Source organism: Zophobas morio, unplaced genomic scaffold (genome assembly GCF_036711695.1).
Source record: "Zophobas morio isolate AGI-343-1 ecotype UQ-CSIRO unplaced genomic scaffold, CSIRO_AGI_Zmor_V1 ptg000011l, whole genome shotgun sequence".
Classification (NCBI taxonomy): domain Eukaryota; kingdom Metazoa; phylum Arthropoda; class Insecta; order Coleoptera; family Tenebrionidae; genus Zophobas; species Zophobas morio.
Genome location: NW_026972116.1, coordinates 20,426,290 through 20,452,629, shown reverse-complemented (window position 1 = coordinate 20,452,629; position 26,340 = coordinate 20,426,290). Strand labels below are relative to the sequence as shown.

General features: G+C 34.9%; 4 protein-coding genes across 7 annotated transcripts in view; 2 read left to right on the top strand and 2 right to left on the bottom strand.

Annotated features, from left to right (window-relative positions):
* LOC135127203 (uncharacterized) overlaps nt 1-1,433 on the top strand; it is a 30,676-nt gene extending 29,243 nt beyond the window's left edge. The window contains exon 3 of the mRNA XM_064053590.1: nt 32-1,433. Within this exon, the coding sequence (XP_063909660.1) occupies nt 32-1,156 (1,125 nt within the window). The 3' untranslated portion in view covers nt 1,157-1,433. The remainder of the gene's footprint in view (nt 1-31) is intronic.
* A 62-nt stretch (nt 1,434-1,495) lies between these two features.
* On the bottom strand, nt 1,496-4,000 carry LOC135127202 (phenylalanine--tRNA ligase beta subunit). Its single transcript, XM_064053589.1, has 10 exons — nt 3,801-4,000; nt 3,672-3,727; nt 3,463-3,623; nt 3,074-3,413; nt 2,771-2,950; nt 2,548-2,723; nt 2,215-2,497; nt 1,951-2,164; nt 1,742-1,903; nt 1,496-1,690 (listed from the first exon to the last, which is right to left on the bottom strand). The coding sequence occupies exons 1-10, from the start codon at nt 3,856-3,858 to the stop codon at nt 1,539-1,541; spliced, it is 1,782 nt and encodes a 593-aa protein (XP_063909659.1). The 5' UTR covers nt 3,859-4,000; the 3' UTR covers nt 1,496-1,538.
* A 154-nt stretch (nt 4,001-4,154) lies between these two features.
* Nucleotides 4,155-5,159, top strand: LOC135127204 (mediator of RNA polymerase II transcription subunit 4). Its single transcript, XM_064053591.1, has 2 exons — nt 4,155-4,359; nt 4,407-5,159. Exons 1-2 carry the CDS (start codon nt 4,292-4,294, stop codon nt 5,098-5,100), a joined length of 762 nt encoding a protein of 253 aa, XP_063909661.1. The 5' UTR covers nt 4,155-4,291; the 3' UTR covers nt 5,101-5,159.
* A 518-nt stretch (nt 5,160-5,677) lies between these two features.
* The window catches only part of LOC135127201 (muscarinic acetylcholine receptor M1), a 172,155-nt gene continuing 151,492 nt past the window's right edge, over nt 5,678-26,340 (bottom strand). For 2 of the 4 annotated variants that reach the window (XM_064053585.1, XM_064053586.1), the window contains exons 3-4: nt 11,676-12,067; nt 5,678-8,533 (exon numbers count right to left, since the gene is read on the bottom strand). In XM_064053585.1, coding sequence (XP_063909655.1) covers nt 6,792-8,533; nt 11,676-12,067 — 2,134 coding nt within the window. In that variant the 3' untranslated portion in view covers nt 5,678-6,791. The remainder of the gene's footprint in view (nt 8,534-11,675; nt 12,068-26,340) is intronic. The other 2 variants (XM_064053588.1, XM_064053587.1) reach the window with 2 other exon arrangements.

Here is a 26,340-nt window from a genome sequence, read left to right as displayed (position 1 = left end):
TAAAACCCAAAATTACCCTTCCACATTACAGGTCTACCACATGTGCGACGGCCTCGGGCGCCAGTTCAGCTACACCTGCCCCAACGCGACTCTCTTCCAGCAACGAATGCTAATCTGTGACCACTGGTACATGGTCAACTGCAGCAAATCCGTCGATGATTACACAGCCAATTTACGCATCGGGCGCAAAATGCCCTTCGTTGACGACTCGGAATCTAACCCCTACCACAGGACACCCAGACCCGACTTGCTATCACACCCCAGCCAATCCGAATACGACATAATTTATCGAACGGGCCGCGCTCAATTCGGAACCAACTTAAACCTAGTGGGGGCGGAGTCTGATAAGAACGCTACCACCAGTACTACCGACGAACCGACGTATTCTTTGCCTAGTCACTGGTCGACTGAGTACGATCAACAATCCACGACGTCTAAACCGAATAAAGTGGTGTTCAACCCGAAGAAGACACTCGACAGTGGGAGTATTAAAGGCAAACCGGTGGTTCCTACAAGTACCGTTACTGAAGTCCCGGTTAACTATAAGTCGTCGTTTAAAGCCACAACTCCCGTGTTTCCTGAAACTGTCGACGTGAGTACCGTCGGTCCTGATGAAGCCGGGTTGGTACCACCGCTTCCTTATCAAAATCAAGTTGGTTTTAATGACACACCAACTGAAAGTAGTACCGTTCAAGTAAATTTTGAATCCCAGTTTAAAGCGACGACTCCGGTGTACCCTACCGCGGTGGATGTAACAAGTGAAGAACCCGCCGACGTTGGGGTACTACCACCCGGAAATAGTACCGACGACAACAGTACCAACGTACAAATTCCTACTCTGAGTTTGGAGTTTCAAGCACCTCCGGTGGATGTCAATTTCGACCCTACCAACCGCACGGAAAAAGTTGAACCAGTACTACCCTCAAAGTTCTACCAGCCGCCGAAATTTGAACCCGATTATACCGAAGAGGAAAGCGAGGAGGCGCAGGGACGACAAGGAGGGTTCAAGGCTTTGAATAGCAACGAATGGGAAGATCTGAGGAAGAAGTTTTTGATTCCTGATTATGAGTTCCCGTTGGAGAGTGTGTCAAGGCCGAGTTACGATAGTGTGTTGAGTTCGTTTCAAGCTAGTGCTGTGCCATCAAAGAAGAAGTGAATGAGGAGACAGTTTGGATTTTTTGGGAAAAGTTTGATACCAAAGCGACTGACATGGAGGGTTAAATTAAAATTACTAATTAGTTTTTTTTTAATTAGGTGTTTAAATAGTTCGGAAAATGTCATAGAGCCCGTTTGTGTGGTTCCAAGATGATTTTTCACACAAATCACAAGTTAATTATGATTAATTGCAAAGTTTGTTGTCATTATATGACACCTTGCTGTACATAAACTGTATGTATAATTTATTCTAAGTTATAATAAACTTTAGTGACTTATCAATTTTTTGATCCAACGATAACGTGGTTATTAGGGATTTGTGGATAGAATAAAAGAACGATCAATCTTAACCACTTTATTTTGAACATATAAATAACCTCAATTTATACAAAGGGTTCAATATTAATTTCCACAGACGAACACGGATTCGTGAGCTCAAACTTATGCAGAACATTGGGATGTAGGACTCCAATCTTCCCAATATCATTCCCATTACAAATAATCGTTGCACACCTTCCCGGAAAATACGTTGGATCTAGAACAAGAAAATCTCAATCTGAAGACCCAATCAAAATTGAGCTGTAACCTTCACACGCCTGCAAATAATAACCCTTTGGTGTCTTATTAGGGTTCCACGGCACCTCCAACAACATCATAATTTTATCCAGAAGACCATGAACAACCTCAAACCCTGCGTTTTTATTACAATTGACAGCACAAATGCGTCTCTCGTTGCGCGCTCCCACCTCTAAAACCGCCAACTTAACAACACCAAAAAACACTAACTCAACCTACCAGCCGTCGCATCTTTGATCACCACATCCGAAACCTCGAAAATCTTCAAAGGCAAAGGCATTTTTTTGTTAGCGGCGATGGTTTTTAAGATTCCTGGTAACAGTGTGGTACGACACACTTGAAATTCTAGGGTTTTGGGGTTAGAGATGTGCACGGCGGGGACTTCGTTGATGGACTGAAGACCCAACTTCGTGGAAATGTCGTCACGGGAACACTAAACAAAATGTTAGTGTAATTGGCGCAGTTGGTAGGATACGATTTTACCAGTGAAAATGTGAGGGCTTCTGTAAAACCGGCTTGTGCTATTGGCGCTCTTAATAAATCAGAGAGCTTGTTCACGGGTTGTTGTTCTCCAATGGTGTTGGTTTTGGGTAGAGTTCTGGGGATTTTGTTGTATCCGAATGCTATAGCGACGTCTTCGTAAATGTCACATGGGTGAATGATGTCATGACGCGTGGGAGGAATGGTCACTTTAATGTTTTCTGCGTTGAGTTCAGACTTAAGACACATTTTGTTTAGCAATTTAGTAATACTTTCCGGGGACTCCCTTAAATTAACTGTCAAAATGTATATTAAGTTACAATGACAATTACAAACCTGATGCCGATAATAGCGTTCGCTGTATTAGCGGATATGACCTCATCTCTATATGCTAGATCTGGGTAGATGATTGAATCACCATCAGCTGTGACAACTTCAACAGCTTCTGCAGTGAACGGTTCTTTACAATATTGACTGAACATACAAACAATGGTATCGACGACAACACGAGCCTTAAAAAATTTACGTCACGCATGACTTACTTAAATACTTAAGCTACCTTTGTTAAGTCAGTTGCTGTGCACTCAATTAATACGTTTTTTGTCTTAAGGGTGATTTTCGAATGGTCGCCATTGATAATCGGGGGGAGGGAGAGAATGACGCCGTTACTATCCAAGACTAGAGGGTAAACAGGACTGTCCTTGATAATAGGTAAATATTGTTTCAGTTGTGCATGCGTCTGTAAAGTGTTGAAGAGAAGATGAAACAGCCTGTATAAATTATCGATGTAGGCAACCCATTATACGACGTGTATTATGGATTGCCTAACTACAAGGTATTTTTGTTTGATAATTAATCTTACTGAATATAACTCCATTACGCCGTTCCCATCACACTCTTTAGTTTGATTCAGTGGTACAAATTTAAAGTCACTTGGTGACTTAGCATCATAGTAAAAAGGCCCCTCAACTGTATCTAAGTCATGTGTACCAATAGAAACAAGGGTGCGCTTCCGGCAAATATTCTGATGCAATTTCTCTTGCAAATCAATGAAACTGTTGTACGAATCCTGCGTAAAATGTAAATTGCGCAAAATAGCCGCCACGACGTGAGGTCTAACTTTAGCAGTGTCAGGCTTAACATACATTTTTTGGATTTGATCGGGTGGCGGTTTGATACATTTGAACTGAGGGGGCTGTATTCTAAAAAAACTATTATAGCGAAAGCAGCGGCAATTTCGTTTGTACGTACTTTTCTTGGAAAATCCGAATACCCAAAGTTATACCTTCAAGACACAGCAAATCATAACGGTTCGCTGGAATGTCAATCCTGTAGATGACATCTTCAGAAGCACCTGCAAGCAATGCGGAATCTTCCCCCTGTTCTTTCGAAATCATCTGTTTTTCTGTGGTCTGGAAACATGTGCTGAGATTGCGTCAGATTTGCAATTTAGTACTTACGACTTCGTCAAGTTCGAGCCCGAACTCGAAGCACAAACGCTGGAATTCATCGTCAGCTGGAAATGTACGGGTTTAGATTTGTTTTTGAAGAATAAATGTGGAGTGGTAAATTGAGGTTATGTCACTTACTGAAGGTTTTCCCGAGGGCTTGAAACAGCAAGTTCCTTTTTACACCAACTGTGGGCATTTTTATGTTCAATTAATGGGTTTTGTTGGTAAAATGTGCCCGTATTCGAAGAAACAATAGTTTAAATTGTTAAAAACCTGCAGCCGGTGACAACGTGTGACAGCTGTCACTGTCAAGTACTTGTCAAGTGTGTCAATGAATTACGTCAGCAGTCAATAATAATTTGTTATAATTATAATAAAATAACAAAATACGGATTCAATTTAATACAAAAAGAATGAAAGAAAAAAATTTTCATTGTTTCGTTGGTTAATTAAATAATAATAAAATAAACTTGAACCAGGTTCGCCAACCGATAATTACAAAATCACCAGACAAACGTCATTGGTTCCACAAGTGTCAACCCCGCTATCAACATCAAACAAAAAAACAAACATTAAAATTTAAATACTCGCTACATGTACGACTAACTCTCTACCACAAACTCGTAAAAATGTCTTCTCAAATGAGCACAAAAGAAAAACTCCTTTACATAATCGACGACATCGAACTAATCTCCAAGTAAGTAAAAAAACCGCCCCATCTCCTGACTTACCCCCTCATTTTAGAGAGATAATCGAAAACTCGATAGCCCCCAAGCACCTCAAACTCTCGGGCCCCGAATACGCCCAACTCACTGAACTCCTCGTGGCCAAAAACAACGAACTGAACGACACCCTCAAACTAGCCTCCGAACAAGCCCAAATTGACAAAAAAATGGACATTCTTAAAGCCGAGGTGGAGCGCCAAGACAACGACATCAACCATCTGCAAAAGCAGCTCAAAGAAGCCGAGCAAATTCTGTCCACAGCGATCTACCAAGCCAACCAGAAGCTCCAGTCCATCTCCCGCGCTAATAAGAGGCCGGTCTCATCTGAAGAACTCATTAAATTTGCTCATAGAATCAGCGCTTCGAACGCCATTTGCGCCCCGTTGACGTGGCAACAAGGGGATCCGCGGCGGCCGTATCCTACTGATATTGAGATGAGACTGGGGCTGCTGGGGAGACTGATGAGTGATCCTATAAATGGGCACATGCTGCAGCAGCAGAATAGTTTGTCAGATTTGCATAGGCAGGGGCATCCGGGGGAGATTCCGGCGGCGCAGCAGAACCAGTTTGCGTGGCATTCGTCAGGGGAGATGCATATAAGTGTGGGGCAGGGGAGTGTGCCCATGGATACTAGGAATCACAAGCAGGAGACTGAGGATGTGGAGGTTATGTCGACGGATTCGAGCAGCAGTTCGTCGAGCGATTCTCAATAAACTTTTATATATATTTAAGTTGTAGAATTTTTAAGTTTAATTAAAATGAGTACTGTGTAGTTGTTTGAAGTGTATTTTGGGTTGCCTGCTTTACTGATTGTCAACTATATTTTTTAATGGTAATAATTTTTGTTTAAAGGTAAAGTTTTGCGTGTTTATAAGTAACGGGTGATGCATCACTTCCACCTCGTTTTATTTTATTCAAAAATGAATTTTTACGATGTGCCGACGTAATCTGGGTTGCCTATCTCCCCGCTTACCTTGTGTACAGTTCCCATCGAAGTAAATTACCCACCTGTCGTGCTGTCGATGATGCTGATAATGTTTCATTAATGTCACTTGTAAATCGTGAATACAAAAAGTGTCTTGATAGTCGTTTGGCGATAACGGAATAATGCGTAGTTCGTCGCATTCAAAATATTTTCTCATCAATCAAATTTCTGTTTACTTCAATGAGGGTAGATATCCAATCGGTCTTCAGACTTTTGTTTGTCGAGGGAAAATTTGCTTTTCTTATGTTTGTTTGGAGTTATGGAGGGAAATAAAAGACTCTTTATTGTAATACCAACGTCTATTATTGAGTATCTCTACAAGCAGAAAGGTGATTCAAGTATTATTTCAGATGCGATTCAATGAAATAAGTATTACAAAAAATTCTATGAAAGCAATAGAGCTTTTTATGTTTCGAAACAACAAATTTCGCCTTCTGGGAGTTTGTTGTTTTGATTACAAAATTTTGTATGTAGAAAGTCTTTAGAGTAGGTTTTTGATTTTAGTCAGTTTGTAGGATATGTGAAAGTTTATTTATCACAGGGTCTTAGTGATAATGTTTATAAGAAAACTAACATGAGTAAATGCGTTTAGAAGCACAGATTCCAAAGTTGGGGCTGTTAGAAGTGTTTTAATTAAATTTTGGTTTAGTTTTGAAGATGCACCGCTGCAACCTACAATACATCGTCGATCTAACTTTAAAGGGAATCTATTCGAACTTGTAAGTTTCTAACAGCCTCAGTCGTACAGCTGTAGATGCTAGGTAAAGGTATCACAATGCACTTATATCTTTATTGTAGAGCAGCACAAACGCGTCCTAAATTTCCCAAAAATAATAGTACCTTTAATCGCTGTTACAATCCTGAACTATTATATAGCGTAATATTTTACAGGGTGATCTAACTTAGATCATTTTCGATGGGGAAAAGTTGATTTTTGTTAACATACTGTGAGGAAAAATACTGTCATTTTTAGAAAAATGGTCGTTTGCATCTAAATTACGGTAGAAGGTATCGGACGTGATGAGAGTGAGCTGGTAGGGCTCAGTACAGCGGACTGTCACCACGTGAACATCTTTACATAAAAATTTACAGTTATATACAGTACCACATTTCCCGAACTGTTATTGTTATTATTATTATTATTATTATTACATGTTACAATTACGTATTTGTCTATAACCTGCGCGTTTGCTAATGAATATCTAACTCCAATCAGCTAAAGGCGTGTATTTACAAAATATAATAACGAAGCTTGGGTCCCGCTTAAACCAGCGTGGTACCTCTAATGAGCTAAGTTAGGATTCCTATAAATACATTATTGTCTTTTGGTAATTATTGACCTGAATGTACGCTATGCACGAATAAGAATAGACGATAATAAATTCGGATACAAAGTGCCTAGCCGCGATTATCGCCGTTTTACGTCAAGTGCAGATCGCCCTTGAGTATCCTCGTGAAAGTTTTTTTGAATTGCTGGTTAGCTAAAGCGTAACAGAAGGGATTGAGAGGACTGTTCGCGTAGCAGAGGAAGTACGAGAACATGTAGACGTGTCCGTTGACGCAGGGCGGCTCCGCGCAGAAGCCCTCCACCAGGGCGAAGATGTGGTAGGGCGTCCAGCAGATGACGAACGCGCCCAGGATGAACGAGATCGTCCGCAGCGCCTTCCTGGCCCGGTTCTCCGACTTGGACTTCTGCCTCCCGAACCCCCCGAACGGCACCACGGCCTTCTTCTTCTTGCCCTTCAGCTTCTTGCCGATGGTCTTCACCAGGTCGCGCTTGGCCTGGCTGTTGTCGTCCGTCTCTGCGCGATCAAACGCTTTACTCCTGCTCACCTCGACAATGGTCGTCGCCGCCATGATGGCGGCGGCATTACCTGTCTGGCTGATGGCGGAGAGCCCGCACGGGGTGCTGGGGTCCGAGGCGCCGGCGCCGTCCTCGCTCACCACCGACGTCACGGTGCGGTCGGCGTTGAGCGTCACCTCCATGTTGACCTTCTTCGGGCGCTTGGCCTTCTGCGGAAGAGACGCGTTAGACGTGGGCGGGGAGGAGGCCGGGCTCTCGCACGCGGGGGAGGGGACTACCACCGAGCTCTCGTCCATGTAGCGCAAGTCGGCGCCGTCTAGGCCCACGAGAACGTCGTAGGTTGGAGGGGGCGGGGCATGCGGGGCGGGGCTGGGCGTACGTACCGACGTGTCGAGCAGCGACTGCTCGGCGATCTGCGGCAGAGTGGGGGAGCGCTTCTCGGATTGGCCGGGCTGCGGGATGCCGCCGTTGAGCCGGTTGTTGTTGTCGAACATGTGCAAGGGGGCGCTGCTCTGCACCACGATGCCCACGATGGACGTGCGCTTCTTCGCCGCCTGGTGGGCGGAGCTGTCCTCGTCCGACTCGAATGCGGGGCTGCTGGAGCGCTCGGATTTGTCCTGCTCGGCGCCGGACAGCTGAGAGGTGGGAAGACAGAGGTTGCGCCTCTCGTTGTTGCTGTCTGCCGTCGTGGTGGTGGTGGTTGTGGTCGTGCTGCTTTTGCTCGAGCTGGTCCGAGACTCGTCTTTCACGCTCAGTTGGTTGTTGACGGCGACGGCTACAGTGGCCGGTTTGTCTTGGCTCAACAGGGTGCTCTGGGTCTTGCTGAGACCGATCCCGGCGGCTCGGCCCGCCATTCCTGACATGGCGCCAGCGCTGAGGGCCACCATGGATTGCATCTTTCTTTGTTTAGCTTCGCTCTTTTTCTGCATGTCGTACGCCGTCTTGTAGATGCCTCCGTACAAGATAAAGAGCACGATGAGGGTCGTCCAGTAGTAACCTATGATGAGGGCGGTGTTGAAGATGGGGTCTTTGAGGAATTGAACGGCGCATTGGCCGGGCAGGAGGTCGCGGTAACCGATGAAGTGCTCCCAGCCGAATATGCTAATGAAGAACAACAAAGCCGGGATTATCCAGGTGATTGTCACCATCCAGACGACACGGGTTTTCGTCCGCCAGCTTCTGTACTTCGCCGCGATTTTTACGGAGCAAAACCGGTCGATGGTTATGAGGAGAACGGTGTATTGGGAGACTAGACAAACGGTGTAGTCCACGGAAAGCCACAAGTCGCAAAGGAGGGGACCCAGATCCCAGGAACCCATCAGGACGTACACGGTGTAGAACGGCATGGAAACCGTGCCTGAAAATGCCAGCGAAATCTAAAAACTCCAGGAGTTAAGTGTTAAATAAAATCATAAGAATTCCAAAATCGGTCCTTCTCAGGACCACCTGACCTTGAACGATAAATGAATGCACGAATAATGAACGAATGATAACCAGCAAAGAGTTGGTTTTACTTTTAATTGAAACTGAAAGTGAATTCTTTGATCCAGAAATTACCTACTTTGTCTGGTACTGGTGATTTCCAGTATTGTGTTCTATTGATGGCATTCAACAGTTCGTTAAGAGTTATTTGATTATAGTTGATTGGTGTAAGTGTGGGTAGTTTATTGAATATGTGAGGAATCCATTGGGCAGATTTATTAAATTCAAATTCTCGAGATAAAAGTTTGGACCAGAAAATCCTATTACTATCATTATTCCCAAGCAGCAGACTGCCGTCTAATTCACGTCAATTTTTGGTCATAACTCGTCGGCGACGTCATTCGCCCAAAAAATCACGTGAAAATGACGAGATTTTTATGACTTACTTCTGACGTCAATTAATGACGTCAAAAGGCCGTCCTTTCTTCGTCATTTTTTATAGATTATATGATCAATTAGATGTGGGTCGTCGTATTCTTTAAAAAGTGGCCTTCATAATGCTTGATTATATTTAGAGCAAAAAACACAACGGCTTAATTAGAAATACACCAAAGACAAGTTTTTTCATTCTAATAATTTCTAATAAAATAATTATTTCTGAAAACTTGTTTACTCTGGAAGTGTTATTTTGTAAGTACCTGCCTACCTGCTTGGCAAATTATAAATAGAACATCTGGGGTTGAGCGAAAAGACCCAACGACACAAACAAAGTCATAAAAATTCTTTGTCCATTGTCCCTAAAACGGGACAAGGTTTTGAAGAATTCCTTCGTCGAATTTTGATTTTATAAAGACGTTTATAAAGTGATGACGGTTACCAAAAAAATTCGAGAGTGATTAATATTCAGTTTTATTAAATTTATCCGTATCCGTATTTACTATACAATATATCAGATGTTTGGGGTGTGCATTCGGACTTTCCCTTTTTTCGGTATTTATGTTTATTGCACTTCACAGAGAAGCATTCCAATATTTCCAGTTGGTTCTCAACCACCGAAACTTTCTCGTGTATCCGTTACTCACTTCAATTTTAACGCAGTTTTGTGCAAATTTATGCCATTCAGTGTGGGTTGTACTTATTTATAGTAGGTAAGTTAATATCTAATAAAGTAATCATTTTAATTTTTACGTGTTTCTGTTATTTTTGATAACTGTACGTAGATAACAAAAGCAGTTTTTTCAGATAAGCTGGAAAGACCACCATTAATCATTGAAGATAGTCCCACTGATTATGAAGAACTTACGGTGATTGTTTTTGAAAATGAGGCGCTATAAAATATTGCAAAGGTATGTTACTGCAATTTTTTACGAAATAATGCTAATGAACATAATTTTATTTTAGATTTGAAACAAATACAAAACACATGTGCGAAACGAAAGAAATGCTAAAGGAAACGAGTGAAAAAATCTCCAACATGGAAACGTCATCAAATCTGACAACTGAAAAAGAAAACAAAAACAGAAATTATGCCGCCAAAACCACACCTAAACAAATTGTGACGAATTACAAGATTATGTTTGCATATTAGAACAAGCAGATTTCTTTGTAAGTTAAAAAAATACAATGAATTCAGATATACATATATAACATTAATTTTGTATATTATATACCGGTAGATGCCTGTAATACTACGATACTTTTTGGTAACTTACTATTTACACATACACATTTCGCTTCATTGTAAAAAGTATTGACAACGAGATTTTCCTGACAGGCTATACGTTTTTGTCAATGCAACCATTTTACGACTATCCGTTAGATTCAAGTAAATTTAGCATTTTTAAAATACAGAATTTGTCTTCTGCTTTAAGCTGTAATCCCTTAAATTTAATAATAGCCAAATGCTTGCTATTGCCCATAGACGAAAAAATGATTGCATTTCCATTAATCCATGCACTCTAACGGGTTTTTCTTTTCAGTGCAATAAATTGAGGCAAACTTAAAAAACTTAGGTTATTGATATGATTGTTAAAACAGAATTAATTCTTAACGGTACTTTTTTGTGTGTTGGGGACAGTCAAGTCGTCATGAATTAGATAGTTTTACATATACTGTGGTTTCACAGTGCATTTTCAATCAAGTAACTTCAACAATGGGATTCAATTGTCTTTTCCCTTTATTCTAGTTTTTTTTTAAATATTTTTTGTAAATAGATTTGTTTGTGTTTTTAAGACTGATCTATAGTTTATTATAGTTTTTTTTTTTAATATTCTTTGTAACTAATTAGATTTTTTTGTGTTTTTAAAACTGATTTTTCTTTAAAAAGCAAATTTTATTGCAACGTTTATTTTTGATTATATATTGTACAATATCCTTTTTTTTGTTTATACAAATTATACTCGTAATTACCTGTATGTAGATTTGTTTGTGTTCTTAGGAGTGGTTTATCTTTAATTTGTTTAATTGACATATTTTTTATTTGTTTATTGAAATTCATTGTTGGTTGTACAAAATTGTAGTAAATTTAATTTTTTTACACTAATTTGTTTTAACTTTAATTAATATATACTTTGTTTTGGGCTTTACTTGGTGATTATAACGAATTATAATATTTTATTTAAGCTAAACAATATAAAAAAAATAAATCATTTCAGCGTTTTATTTATTGCATATTTTTTTATAAAAATCAAAATATATAAAACGTCTTAAAATGGACAATAAATGCCGTCTCTAGGACGTCAGTAAATCACGTCAATAATTCGTTACAAAATGACGACTCTAAGACGTCAGTACATGACGTCAATAGTTCGTGAGAAAATGACGTCATCTCGACAAGACATTTGACCGTCATTGGTACGTCAATATCATGTGAAATCTTTGGTCACTATGACGTAAATGATGACCATTTATTCACGTGAAAAAGACGACATCATGTTGCCTGGGTTGTAACACCCACCGCTGACCTGGAAATGACCAGCATTCAGGCAAGACTTTTTTCATTACGGGTATTAAGGCCAAGAAATGATATTATTATTAATAATGTTATTATTATGAAAGTTCGTTCCGGACTCCCTCACCTATCAGCATGTCAGTTGCGGCCAAGGAAGCTATGAAATAATTGCTGGGTTGCCTGATGTTCCTATCCACGATGAAAGCGAGCAGGACGAGAATGTTGCCGGCAACTGTCAAAATGATGCACAGTCCTAAACAAATTGCAATTAAAATAGTTTGCCACAGTTCGAACGGCGGCAGCGGAGGCGTTACAGTGGAAGTCAAATCCGCAAATCCCGAACCGTTTTTCGTGCCGTTGCTTTGATCCAGCAAGTCCACGGTCGAGTCGTTCCCTAAAATGTTGAGCGGATCCCAGGATTTCAACAAGTTGCTCGAATTCAGGGCCTGGATGCACTCGCCGAATGACAGGATACCGCTGTAGACGGTCTTGCAGATTTTCTCTCGTTGCCGTTGCCTCCTGGAACAGAAAAGCAGTGCACCAGTTAGAGAGGGAGGAAGTTAATTGACTGTTTTTAAACTGGAATCCGGGAAAAGTGAAACGTTCCGGCTCGATATGAGCTGCGTAATATCTGTTTGAGGTGAAGAGCGGAATTCCGGGCCGGTTTTGCCTTCATTACACGAGCGACTGAGCGAACGGCTTCATTAAAGTCGACTGATGCTTATGACGCCTTTTCCTAACGTGAAACTTGCCGATTGGCTGATAAGGGCTCCAACACCTTAATTATGGGGGCGATTTTTTTTAATGAACGGGCCTGGCTGGGTATTGAATTACATGTACAGAACGAAATTGACTTCTCGGCGTGTTGCGCCCCCTTCTTCCGCGAGAATTACATTCAAAAAAAGTTTTCTTAGCAAATGAGCTGAAATTAGGTTATTTCATTTCGTTTTATGAAACGTGGCTTCATTGTACCGATGGCCCAAAAAAAAATTCCTCGCCGCGGCCATGAGCGTAGTAGCTATGCATTAGTTTTGAAGACAAACTTATTAGAACTATTCGTCATAGGTGGTTTCGACAGAACTTCCGTCGCCCCTGAAGTATAATAAAACTAGCTAGTTTTGCGAATTTTCTTTTTTTATGAAAACCTCTATAAATTAAAATAGAGATATATATGTAATGTTAAAGTAAATGTAAAGAAGCATGCCAAGCGTATGTTTCAAATGAGTTTTTGCATTACAAAATTTTTTGATGGAAATTTTTGTAAGGAAACGTGCATCAATTTGGATAGGTGCAGTGTAATACCAATAACAGCAGCATTGTTTCCCAAATTTTCGGGAAAAGGAGTGAGCCTGATTTATTCAATAAAATAAATTGACTCATTCTAATTTTTTTGAGCTACCTTGCATAACCACTTATAACAAATATGAATAGAAGAATCGCAGGTATAGACTCATCGTATTTTGCACATATTAGATAGGAATATTTGTCAAAATTTTGAAATGATGTTATTAGTTTTTAGGGGGATCGTAAACGAATAAATTTTGATTAACGATTTACCACGTTTTCAATAACCTTAAACCTTTGCAAGGTTTCAGAGCATTCAGTTTTGCAATTTCAAAGTTAAATTGTAAAGTGTTTTTATATAATTTTAATTTTCTTTTACAAAAATCTGGTTGGTTGGAGTAAACACTCAACACAGATTCATAAACTACAAATGAAGGAGTATGTTATTTTATAAAATTTAAAACTATGTTTACTATTGTAAATTTTGAGGATAACGTCGTATTGGTGGTGAGGATGATCAGACAAATTTTGGCCAGCGTTTTAATATCTACACGATATTCCTAATATACATACAAAATTTGACAACAATCGGTCCCGTAGTTCAGAAGATTTTCAGACAGACGCCAGACATCAGACACATAAATGGAAACGAGAGTCCGATGTTTTCGTATTCTAGGGGTCATGAAACGTCGAGAAATTACAGAACTAGCCAGTTGCCGAATAGACTCGATTACAATACAATTATTTAACAATACAATGTTGAACAATTAAGAAATCGGATAAATGACAAATCCATAAATCTAAAATCGAAAAGTCTCAAAATTTTAAAAATCGAAAAACCCAAATGACAAGAACTCAAATTATAAAATCGTAAATCAGGAACTGAAAAATCGAAAAACATAAAATAAAAAAAAAGAAAAATTGAAAAATCTGTAAACAGAAAAAATCAAAATTGAAACATTTGAAAAATTTAAAAATAGAAATATCGAAGAATTGAAGGATCGAAATACTGAAAAATCGGGAAATTGGGAAATTATAAAACTAAAACGAGGAGAAATTGGGAAATCAGAACATTGAAAAATTGAAACATTAGAGGAATATCGATAAATTGAGAAACTGAAAAATCAAAAAATTGTAGTAACTGAAAATCCAAGAAACTTAAATCCCAAAAGTCGAAAAATCGAATGATCGAGCAATGGAAACATCAAAAAATTGAAAAATTAAAAAATTGAAAAATCGAAAAATTCTGAAACTGGATAATTCCCAAATTTGAAATGTTGTTAAATTGGAAAATCGAAAACATGAAAAATCGAGACATATAAAAATGGAAAAGCCGGAAAATTTAAAAAATCGAAAACCCAAATGTCAAGAATAATGAAACAGTAAAATCGAAAAATTGAAAATTCGACGAATGTAATATCAAAAAAGTTGAAAAATCGAAACTCTATGAACTAAAAAATCAAAAATTTAAGCATCTAAAAAATTTTAAAACAGAAATGTCGAGGAACTGGAAAACTGAAAAACCGAAAAATTAAAAAGTTCAAAATTTAAAATATCGAAAAATTGAAAAATCACTGAAGAATCAAAAAATTGAAAAATCAAGATATGAGAAATTTTAGAATTGAAATGACGCAAAATTGGGAAAACGTAATATAAAAAAAAAATGGAAAAAGAAAAATCGAAAAACCCTGAATTTGAAAAATTAAAAAACAGAAAGATCGAGGAACTAAACATCAAAATTTCGAGAAAACGAAAAGTCGAAGAATCGAAATTGAAAAATCAAAAACCTGAAAAATCGTAAAATTGAAAAACTGAAAATTCAAAAAATTTAAAGAATCGAAAATTCGAAACATCGAAATCTCGATAAATTGAGAAAAAAAATTGAATGATCAAAAATTTTTAAAATTGAAACATTAAAATGTCAAAAAATTAAAAAATTTAATAATCAAAGCATGAAAAAGTCGACACATTGAAAAATTTAACATTTAAAAACCCAAAAATTGAAAAATTGCAAAAGAAAAATTCAGAAATCGAAAAAAAAGTTAAATTAAAAAATGGAAAAATCGAGAAATGGAAACTTCAAAAAATGGAAAAATTGAAGCATAGAAAAATCTAAAATTCAAAAAATCGAAAAGTCGAAAAATCGAAAAATTTAAAAATCGAGAAATTAGACAATCGAAAATCGAAACATCGTATCTCGATAAATCAAGAAAGTGAAAAATTGAATAATCAAAAAATTGAAATATTGAAAATATCGAAAAAATTGAAAAACTGAATAAACCGAAGTATCAAAAATTCAAAACATTGAAAAATCTAACACTTAAAAACCGAAAAATTCAAAAATCCCAAAAGCCGAAAAATCGAGTAATAGAAATATTGAAACATTCCAAAACTGAAATATCGAAAAATTGAAAAATCGGAATATACTGAAGAATCGAATTCTAAAACGAAATGACGAAACATTGGGAAAATGTAACATCGAAAAATTCGGAAATTGAGAAATCTGAAAGCCGTAAAGTCGAAAAGTCGAAAAATCGAAAAACTTTGAATTTCAAAAATTGAAAAACTGAAAGATCGAGAAACTAAACATCGAAAGTTCGAGAAAACGAAGTTGAAAAACTGAAAATTAAAAAAATCGAAAAACTGGAAAATCAAAAATCTGAAAAATCGTAAAATTGAAAAATCGAGAAACTGAAACATTGAAAAAATGAAAAATCAAAAAATTTTAACAATCGAAAATTCTAAACATCGGAATCTCGATAAATTGAGAAAAAAATTGAATGATCAAAAATTTTTAAAATTGAAACATTAAATAAAATGCCGAAAAATTGAAAAATTTAATAATCGAAGTATCAAAAATTGAAAAATTGCAAAAGAAAAAATTGAGAAATCGAAAAAGTATTGAAAAATCCCAAAACTGAAATACCGAAAAATTGAAAAATCGCAAAAAAGTTAAATTAAAAAATTGAAAAATCGAGAAATCGAAACTTCAAAAAATGCAAAAATTGAAGAATAGAAAAATCAAAAATTCAAAAAATCGAAAAGTCGAACAATCGAAAAATTTAAAAATCGAGAAATTAGACAATCGAAAATCGAAACATCGGAATCTCGATAAATCAAGAAATCGAAAAATTGATTAGTAAAAAAATTGAAAAATTGAAAATATCGAAAAAATTGAAAAATTGAATAAACCGAAGTATCAAAAATTTAAAACATTGAAAAGTCTAACACTTAAAAAACGAAAAATTCAAAAATTCCGAAAGCCGAAAAATCGAGTAATAGAAATATTGAAACATTCCAAAACTGAAATATCGAAAAATTGAAAAATCGGAATATACTGAAGAATCGAATTCTAAAACGAAACGACGGAAAATTGGGAAAATGTAACATCGAAAAATTGGGAGAAATCGAGAAATCTAAAAGCCGTAAAGTCGAAAAGTCGAAAAATCGAAGAACCTTGAATTTGAAAAATTGAAAAACTGAAAGATCGAGAAACTAAACATTAAAAGTTCGAGAAAACGAAAAGTCGAAAAACCGGAGTTGAAAAACTGAAAATTAAAAAAATCGAAAAACTGAAAAATCAAAAGTCTGAAAAATCGTAAAATTGAAAAATCGAGAAACTGAAACATTGAAAAAATGAAAAATCAAAAAATTTGAACAACCGAAAATTCTAAACATCGGAATCTCGATAAATTGAGAAAAAAAATTGAATAATAAAAAATTTTAAAAATTGAAACATTAAAATGTCGAAAAATTGAAAAATTGAATAATCGAAGCATCAAAAAGTGGGCACATTGAAAAATCTAACATTTGAAAATCGAAAAATCAAAAAATCGAAAAGACAAAAAATCGAAATATTGAAAAATCCCAAAACTGAAATATCGAAAAATTGAAAAATCGAAAAAAAAAATGTAAAATTAAAAAACTGTAAAATCAAGAAATCGAAGCTTCAAAAAATGGAAAAATAAAGAATAAAAAAACTAAAATATAAATATCGAAAAGTCGAAACATCGAAAAACTGTAGAATCGAAATGTTGCAAAATCCCAAAACTCAATCTTCGAAAAATTGAAAAATCTAAGAAAAATTGAAGAATCAATCGAAAATTTAAAAAATCGAAAAATTTAAAAGTCGAGAAATTAGACAATCGAAAATCGAAACATCGGAATCTCGATAAATCGAGAAATCGATAAATTGAATGATCAAAAATCTAACATTTAAAATACAAAAATTGAAAAATCTCAAAGGAAAAAAAATTGAGAAATCGAAAAATCGAAAAATCGAGCAATAGAAATATTGAAAAATCCCAAAACTGAAATATTCAAAAAGTGAAAAATCCAAAAAAAATTATAGAAACAAAAAATTGTAAAATCGAGAAACTGAAACATTAAAAAATGGAAAAATTGAAAAATAAAAAAATCTAAAATTCGAAGTCGGAAAATCTAGAAAAATTTGAAGAATCGAGAAACGGAAAAATTCTAAAACTGGAATATTGGTAAATTGAGAAATCGAAAAATTGAAAAATGGAACAATTGAAAAGACGAAAAGTCGAGAATATAAAAAATCGAAAAACTGAAACATTGAATATTTGAAAAATCCTAAAATTGAAGAATTGACAAACTGAAGCATATGGAATAATTTACAAATCGAGAAATCTAAAAATTGAATAACCAAAAATTTTTAAAATTAAAAATTTAAAATATCGAAAAATTGAAAAATCCCAAAAGTAAAAAAAATCCAGAAATCGAAAAATCGAAAAGCCGAAAAATTCAATAATAAAAATATTGAAAAATCATAAAATTGCAAAATCGGAAAGTCGAAAAATCGAAATTCAAAAAAATCAAAAAATTGAAAAATCAAAAACCTAAAAGATCGTAAAATTGAAAAATCGGAAAACTGACTGAAAAACTGAAAAATCGAAAAATCAAACAAAATCGATCGAACGAGAAACTGAGAAATCGAAAAATCCAAAATTTAGAAAGATCAAGAATTGATAAATTGAAAAATCCACAAATTTAAAAATCGAAAAATTGAAGAGTCAGAACGTTGAAAATTTGGAAAATTGAAAATTCGAGAAACGAAGAAATTACATAATCGAAAATTTGTAGATTTGAGAAACTGAAAAATCCCAACACTGAAATATCGAAAAATTGAGAATTGAGAAATTGAAAAATTGTAAATTGAGAAAATCTGAAAATAGAAAAACTGAAAAATCCCAAAACTGAAAATCGGCAAACTAAGAAACAGAAAGTTGAAAAATAGAGAATAAAGAGAAGCCGAAAAATCGAAAATTCGAAAAATTGAGTAATCGAAAAATTACTATATATGTATCTACAATTCTATTTTTTTTTTTCAAAAATCTCGAAATCTAAGATAAAAATGTAACACGGATCTATAAAGCATAAGTTCAAGACTATGTTTTTAACATTTAAATGACAAAATTGTAAGGTGGCATCATCAATTTCTGGGGGCAGGGAGGATCAACGATTTGCCATGCTTCCGATAACCTTGAAAAATTTGCAAGATTTCAAAGTATTCGATTCTGCAATTTCAAAGTTAAATTGTAAAATGGTGTTATATATTTTTGATTTTTTTTTCAAAAATGTGGATGTTTAAGGTAAAAGCTCAACTCTTGATTAATAAACCACAATTGGAAGACAACCTTATTTTATAAAATTTAAATAACATTTACATATTTTGGCTAGTGTTAGCTGTCTAATAAAAGTCCGGACAGATGGCAAACAGACCGAAACAGGAGACCTATTTTTTCGTACTCTAGGGTCATAAAAGTTCGAGAAAACATAAAAGCAGCCAGTCGCCTGATGGACTCAATTAGATTACCTTAGCTTACGCTCTGAAAGTAAAAAAGGTACATAATATATTTCAAGCGAGCTTTTCCACTGAAAAAAAAGCAGACACACATCCGGACGACAGACAGACAGACAACACACAGGTGGAAACCCGAAACCGGCAATCTGTGACCCAATTACACTAATTCCTTGGCTTACGCTATCAAATAAAAAGGAAAACACAACTAATTACCGAGCATTACACACCAGCACCTCTGGCTCTAGGCTTTCCCGAGCTCCCGCATGCACGTGTTTACACTTTCTTCAGATTGTTGTCTGAATCTGTGCTCTTAGCGAGAAATTGATTACTGTCTCAAATTATCACGGATGAGAAAATCCTGAAATTATCTGCGCTACAGCACAGAGATAAGAACCCGATAATCATTCCACTCCAGCACTCATAAACAACAATTATCTCAGACTTGTCTCCTGCATTATTCGGAGCCACCTCAAATTTAATAAAACATCCGTAATATATCCAAAGTCCTTTTTTAATCCTCCATCGAAATTTAATTTTCTCCTCTGTCTCTATTTTAAATGAATAAGCAAATGAAAAATCCTGAGAAGTGTTCACGCTCCATTTCGTAAGCAATAAAACTGACTCGTTCTAATGAAACTGTCTGTTTGCACTTGATGCAGATAAATTTAAGATTTTCAGATCGAAAAAATATCGTTAAAGCGTTCCGGTTTTAAATGAATTATTTAAGATCAGCGCCAAGTAAAATTGCGCGTAATTCGGTTAAGACGGTGGCCGATATCTAGTGTAAGCTGCAAAATCTAATAAGCAATTTAGTTTAGAGATTATGACGTTAAGATGATGATATTGGGGCGAAAGTGATGACTTAAATGCGCTCCGGGCGGTATTAGTTACTCTAGGGAAATGTATTTAGGATTTACCGCTCCAATTAAGACCAGAGGCTTCTGGTGCAGTCGAGGAAACCGAAAGATTCATTTTTACTTCCGCAACCAAAGCGAAAGGAGGCAGCGGAATCGTTGTGACGCACGTGTAATTCGAGTTTCTTTGACGTTTCACAGGTCACAGAGTGCGAAAAAAGCTTCCCTTTTTTTTAATGAAAATTTATTTAGTCGTCCCTTCTACAAAACTGATGACGTCATCTTAAAAAATTATTAACTAAGTAAATATAATGATTTAAATTTTTTGCGAGAACAGATTTTTTATCTACAAATTAAAAGCTCTAGCGGCTCCAGGCGCTCTAAAATTTGCAGCAGCGGCTCTTGTTAATAATCACCATATTGATAGTCTATTATCAGATCTGCACATTAATCGAATATCGATCGCACTTTTCTCTAAGATGTGCTATTGTTCCGAGCTGATAAAGCTCTCCCATTGTGAGCTTAAAAGCTGTTGTGATAATTTCGCTAATAGAACGTCGGGATTGGGTATTTAATAAACTGGAAAAATATTGGCCCGATCTTAGATGTTTGCTCAGGAGACAGAGTGCGATACAACGGAAGGAAACGTGGCTTTAATTGATTGGGTGAAATTGAAACCCGCGTTATGTATGTGATTTGGCGAAGAAAAATGGCCAACTGTCGGATGTTGACACATCAATTAAGATAGTGGAGCAAGGAGAGTTTATCAAGCTTGTGTTAAATGTAATTGCAGTTGTTGGGTAATTACCGATCTGTCTGGTGTCAACGTGAAATAATACCTGTTGTGATTAGAGATACTAACTTTGGGTGAGCTCCCTTTGAGATCTGATTACTCGTGGATGAAGTGTTTTAAGAGCGATTAAAACTACACGTTATTAAAAATATTTACATTTGAAAATTATTTTCAATATTTTTGTAAATTATGTAAAGAAGTATTATTGTCTGTTCATATAAGATAAGAACATCAGGAATAAAGTAAATTAAAAATGTAATTTCTACTGGAAAAAGATAAACAAGATTTATTCGTTTCGTATTTATTCTTTAATATTGATTTTTTGTGTTTTCTTTCTGTAACGAATTAGGCAAATTTGAGTTTGTCCCTAAAATCGCGATGAAGGTATTTAGGGCTAACAGAAATTATATCTTGCTTAATCAACTGTCATGATGATGAAGGAGAATTGCGGGTCGATTAATCTAGTTTCATCCCTTGGGTAGACATTTTGCGATTTTAGTTTTACAATGTCCGTTCTATGTAAAGACGTCAAGTAAAAACTACTGTTAGATTGTTTTGTTCGATGTATGTAACTTGTGTTTACAAACAGGCTGTCCGACTGACGTGGAGAACACAAAGCGGAAAAATAATAATGCTGAATTTAAAATTCTATACACAATAAAAAAAATGTGTGTAAAATGTCCAGTAAATGTTTTCGAGAAGTGAAATCGATAAAGCAGCAATAACACTGGAGCAGTACATGTCAATTAGGGTCTATAAATCAGATTATTTAAGTGGTAAAGTAATAAACCATTTTGTGTTTAGGTATCAGATTGTAATAATTTATACAATGAATTTAAATTTCCCTTCAGTTGCAAAATAGCTTCTTTTTAATTTAAAGATTTAAAGTTGGTTAAAAACTACTCGTTTTTGGTTGGAGAATAAATAAAATATAAGTGGATACGTATGCAAAGGAAATTATGGTATTTGCTCATAAGAAGGGAACAATATTTTCTAATTAGGAATAACTAATACTCAATGAAGAAAAATATTGTAATATACAATATATTAAAAATATTTTTAATTTTTTTTTGTTTAAACATAGCTTGTATTTTTTGTATTTGACAGAATTAATTTTAAAATGATTTATTTAAATAATTCTTAAGAAGTTGTAATACAAAGTAACATGTTTTAGAAGGGCTTAATTTATTTTAAGTGTCTTGATGAATAAACAAAGCAAATACAACCATTACAGGTTTAAATTGAGAGAAACGTCTCTTTGTTCGAGACATTTCAGACAATATTAATAATAATTTCCATATTTTTTTACGTTATTTGAAGAGATATTAAGAAAGCGACCACATATTCGTAATTCTGAGAAAATTTCCGACAAGAAGGACTTTTTTCCGAACCAATTTTGTGCATTTTAAAAATTTTGCGTAAAATGGTGGAGGCGCCGGGTTAAATTAATTAAAATTTCTTTCTACAATTCTTAAGAAATTTTCACTTGAAATAATGTTTTAAAAGAAATTTTGTATTTTCTTAACTCTCTTGATATAGGAGGAACTGTAGTACTGCACAAATTTTTAAACTGATCACGTCCTCTGAATAACGTGATCTCGCCTCCTATTTTAGACTCTAGTTGCGCTGCGCTTTATTAAGTTTAAAGTGAGCGTGCAACAATATTTGGAGCGCTGTCCTTGCACGTTAGGGTGGGTGGGACCGAATGTTCAGATGAGAAGACTAGTACAATTAAGGTCGAACATCATAAAATCGTTTGACCTGTTTAACTGTACAAACGTCTTCTCATCTGAACATTTCTTTATTTAACTTGGTAGACGTTTAAAGAAATATTGTTGCGCAACTGAAAAGTATGTATATACATATACGCGTCTACAGAAAAAAAACTAATAAGAGTATATAGTTTATGAAAAGGAGTTTCAAAATTTGCGTAAAAATAGTGGAAGCTGCGGTATAATAATTATTTTAAAATACATTTATTTCAGGAATTTGAAAGAGATTTCTACATGATATAAATCATAAACTTTAGAAGAGCAAGTTTAAGTCTCCATAAAACAGCATTTTCAAGCTATTCGAAAGATATTAAAAAATTGGTGGAAGATTATTTCGACAGAACTTCCCTCGCCTCTGAAATACAATAAAACAAATCCAGCTTTTTCGAAGAATGATAAAATTTGATTATGCGAATTTTATTTTTTATGGAAACCCTTATAATTTAAAAAAAAAAATATATATATGTAACGTTAAAGTAAAAGTAAAATTTTGTGAAGACGTCATCAATTATTTGGGAGCGGATAAACGAATAAATTTTGCTTAACGATTTACCATGATTACATTAATCTTAAAATATTTTCAAGTCCTCAGAGGATTCAGTTTTGCAGTTTCAAAGTTATATTACAAAATATTGTTATTCGGTTTCGATTTTTTTGCAAAAATTCTGGATGTCTAGGGTGAAAATTCGAGACGAATTTTCACACCACAAGTGGAGGAGTATCTTATTTTATGAAATTAAAAAAAACGTTTTGTTATAAATTTTGGAGACGACGTCATCCTATTGTTGGTGGGACGATTAGCCAAATTTTAGTTAGTATTTAACCATCTACATGATATTCCTAAGATACTTACAAAATTTGACAACAATCGCTCGAGTAGTTTCGGAGATTACTTGTCTAATAGAAATGGATACAGACAGACAGACAGATAGACAGACGGAAACGGGAAAAATTAAAACTTCCTTAACTACTTATCTTGACAGAATCAAAATAATACAACCAATATAGATATGTATTGAGAAATGACTCATTCTCCGACCCATTTCAAAGAAGCTTAGGTAATAATTTCCATAAAAGCACATTTTCCTCATTATTTGAAGAGATGCTAAGAAAATAAGAACAGATTCTTACTCCTGGAAATCTTTTTTATAGAAATGCTTTCGTTATGGAGCGATTTGAAAAATTTTAAAATGGTGAAAGCGATGGAATATTATTTAATTAAAAAAATATTTAGTTCAGGAATTTTAAAAAAGTTTCTACATGAAATAACGTAATTTAGGAGAGGTTTGGCATTTTTTTAAATTTCTTGGTACGCAAGGAAAATAGCAGAAGCAGCACAAATTTGAAGTGAGAGAAACGATTTCCTTTCTGAGTCATTTCCAACAACGTTAATCTCCATAAAACAGCATAACTCCCGTTATTTGAAGAGATATTAAAGAAAGGATCACAGATTTGTAATCCTGAGATAATGTTTTAAGAATTTAAAAAAAAATGTGGCACTTTCCTGAATCTTTATTTCTCTTCAGTAGCTTATTTTTGTTTTTTTTTTAATATCTAGAGTTTTCTTTCAACAACAGGATAGTTAATCATATTTTTAGTTTCTTTTTAGGAAAAAAAGACTTGGTAATTAAGAAAAAATGGACCAAATACAAGCCCCGCCCACCCACCCCTTCTGAATTGTGACGAATGTTTTATTCATCGTGAGCTGAAGGGCGGAGTTTAGTTACAAAATACTCATTACAAGAAATTACCAGATGAAACTCATCACAACTGAGACTGAGGCGGGTGGGTGGGACTTAATCTTTGTTTTTTTTTTAATATCTACAGTTTTCTTTCAACAACAGGATAGTTAACTATGTTTTTAGTTTCTTTGTGGGAAAAGAAGATTTGGTATATTAAGAAAAAATGGGCAAAATACAAGCCCCGCCCACCCCCCCTTCTCGATTGTGACGAATGTTTTATTCATCGTGAGCTGAAGGGCAGAATATAGTTGCAAAATCCTCATTTCTCTACAAGAAATTACCATATGAAACTCATCACAATTGAAACTGGGGCGGGTGGGTGGGGCTTATTTTTGTTTTTTTTAATATCTACAGTTTTCTTTCAACAACAGGATAGTTAACCATGTTTTTAGTTTGTTTTTTGTAAAAGAAGACTTGGTGTATTAAGAAAAAAAAGGACAAAATATAAGCCCCGCCCACCCACCCTTTCTCAATTGTGACGAATGTTTTATTCATCGTGAGCTAAAGGGAGCAGTTTAGTTGCAAAATCATCATTTCCCTATAAGAGATTACTATATGAAACTCATCACAATTGAGATTGGGGCGGGTGGGTGGGGCTGACTCTTTGATTTCTTTTTTAATATCTAGAGTTTTCTTTCACCAACAAGATAGTTAACCATGTTTTTAGTTTCTTTTTGGGGAAAGAAGACTTGGTATATTAAGAAAAAGCGAACAAAATACAAGCCCCGCCCACCCACCCCTTCTGAATTGTGAGGAATGTTTTATTCATCTGCGATATTTCATACAACCTTAATAATTCCTATAAAGTAGCATTTTGCTCTTTATTTGAGTAGATATTAAGAAAAGGACCACATATTTGTAATCTCGAAAAAATTTGCAAGAAGAACTTTTTGTTAACCGATTTGAGATACTTATTAAAAAAAATGGTGTAAAATGGTGGAGGCGTCGGGATAATAATTAATTAAAAAAAAAATTTCAAGACTTCTTAAGAAACTTTCATTTGAAATAATGTATTTTAAGAATTATTTAACACTTTCTTGAATCCCTTGACATGTAAACAAAATAACAGAACCAGCACAGATTTGTACTGCAAGAAATGAGTCCTTCTCGAACCCATTTCAAACAACATTAATAATTTCCATAAAAATGCATTATTCCAGTGTTTGAACAGATATTAAAATAATAAACACAGATTTTTAGTCCTGAGGAACTTTTCAATAGAAGTGTTGTATTCCTGGACCGATTTGACAAATTTCAAAATTTGTGTGAAAATGGTGGAAGCGGTGGGATAATAATTAATTTAAAAACTATTTTTCTTAGGGATTTTAAAGAGTTTTCTACATGAACTAACTAAATTTAACAGAGGTTTTACATTTGTTTAAATTTCTTGATTCATAAGGAAAATAACAGAACCAGCACAAATTTGAACTGGAGAAATGACCCGTCCGAGGAGATTATTTGAAGGGATATTAAGAAAAAGACCATAGATTTGTAATCTTGAAAAAAATTTCTTTGAAAAAAACTTTTTTCTTAACCGATTTAACGTATTTTAAAAATTTGGTGTAAAATGGAGGATGCGCCGGGATAATAATTAATTAAAAATATATTTTAAGAATACTTAAAAGACTTTCTCTTGAAATAATATATTTTGAAAGAAAGTTAGTACTTTCTTGAATCTCTTAATATGTAAACAATCTAATACAATTAGCACATATTTGTGTTGAAAGAAACGACTCTTTCTCTGACCCATTTAAAAATACATTAATCATTTCCATGAAAGCGTGTTTTCTCAGTATTTGAACACTACAAAAAGAAGCACCTTAATAATTTTCAAAAAGTAACAGTTTTGTCGTTATTTGAAGAGATATTAAGAAAAGGATCACAGATTTGTAATCTTGAGAAAAATTGCGATAAGAGAAACTCTCTTCTTAACCGATTTAACTATTTAAAAAAAAAGTATAAAATGTTGGAGGCGTGGGGATAATAATTAAAAAATATATTTCAAGAATTCTTAAGGAACTTTCACTTGAAATAATACAAATTTGTACTGAGAGAAACGATTCTTTCTCCGACCCATCTCAAAGAACATTAATAATTTCCATAAAAATGTATTTTCCCAGGATTTGAAGAGATACTAAAAAAAAGTTGACGTAAAATAGTGGAAGTAGTGGAACTTCAAATTGAAATTAATTTCAAATATATTTTTATTAAAAATTTTAAAGAGATTTCTACACTAAATAATAACATAATTTAAAAGAGGTTTGACATTTATTTAAAATTCTAGATTCATAAGGAAATAACAGAACCAGCACAAATTTAAACTGGAGAACCGATTCCTCTGCGATATTTCGTATAACCTTAATAATTTCTATAAAATAGCATTTTGCTCTTTATTTGAGTAGATATTAAGAAAAGGACCGCATATCTGTAATCTTGAAAAAATTTGCGAGAAGAATTTTTTGTTAACCGATCTGAGATATTTTAAAAAATTGGTGTAAAATTATGGAGGCGCCGGGATAA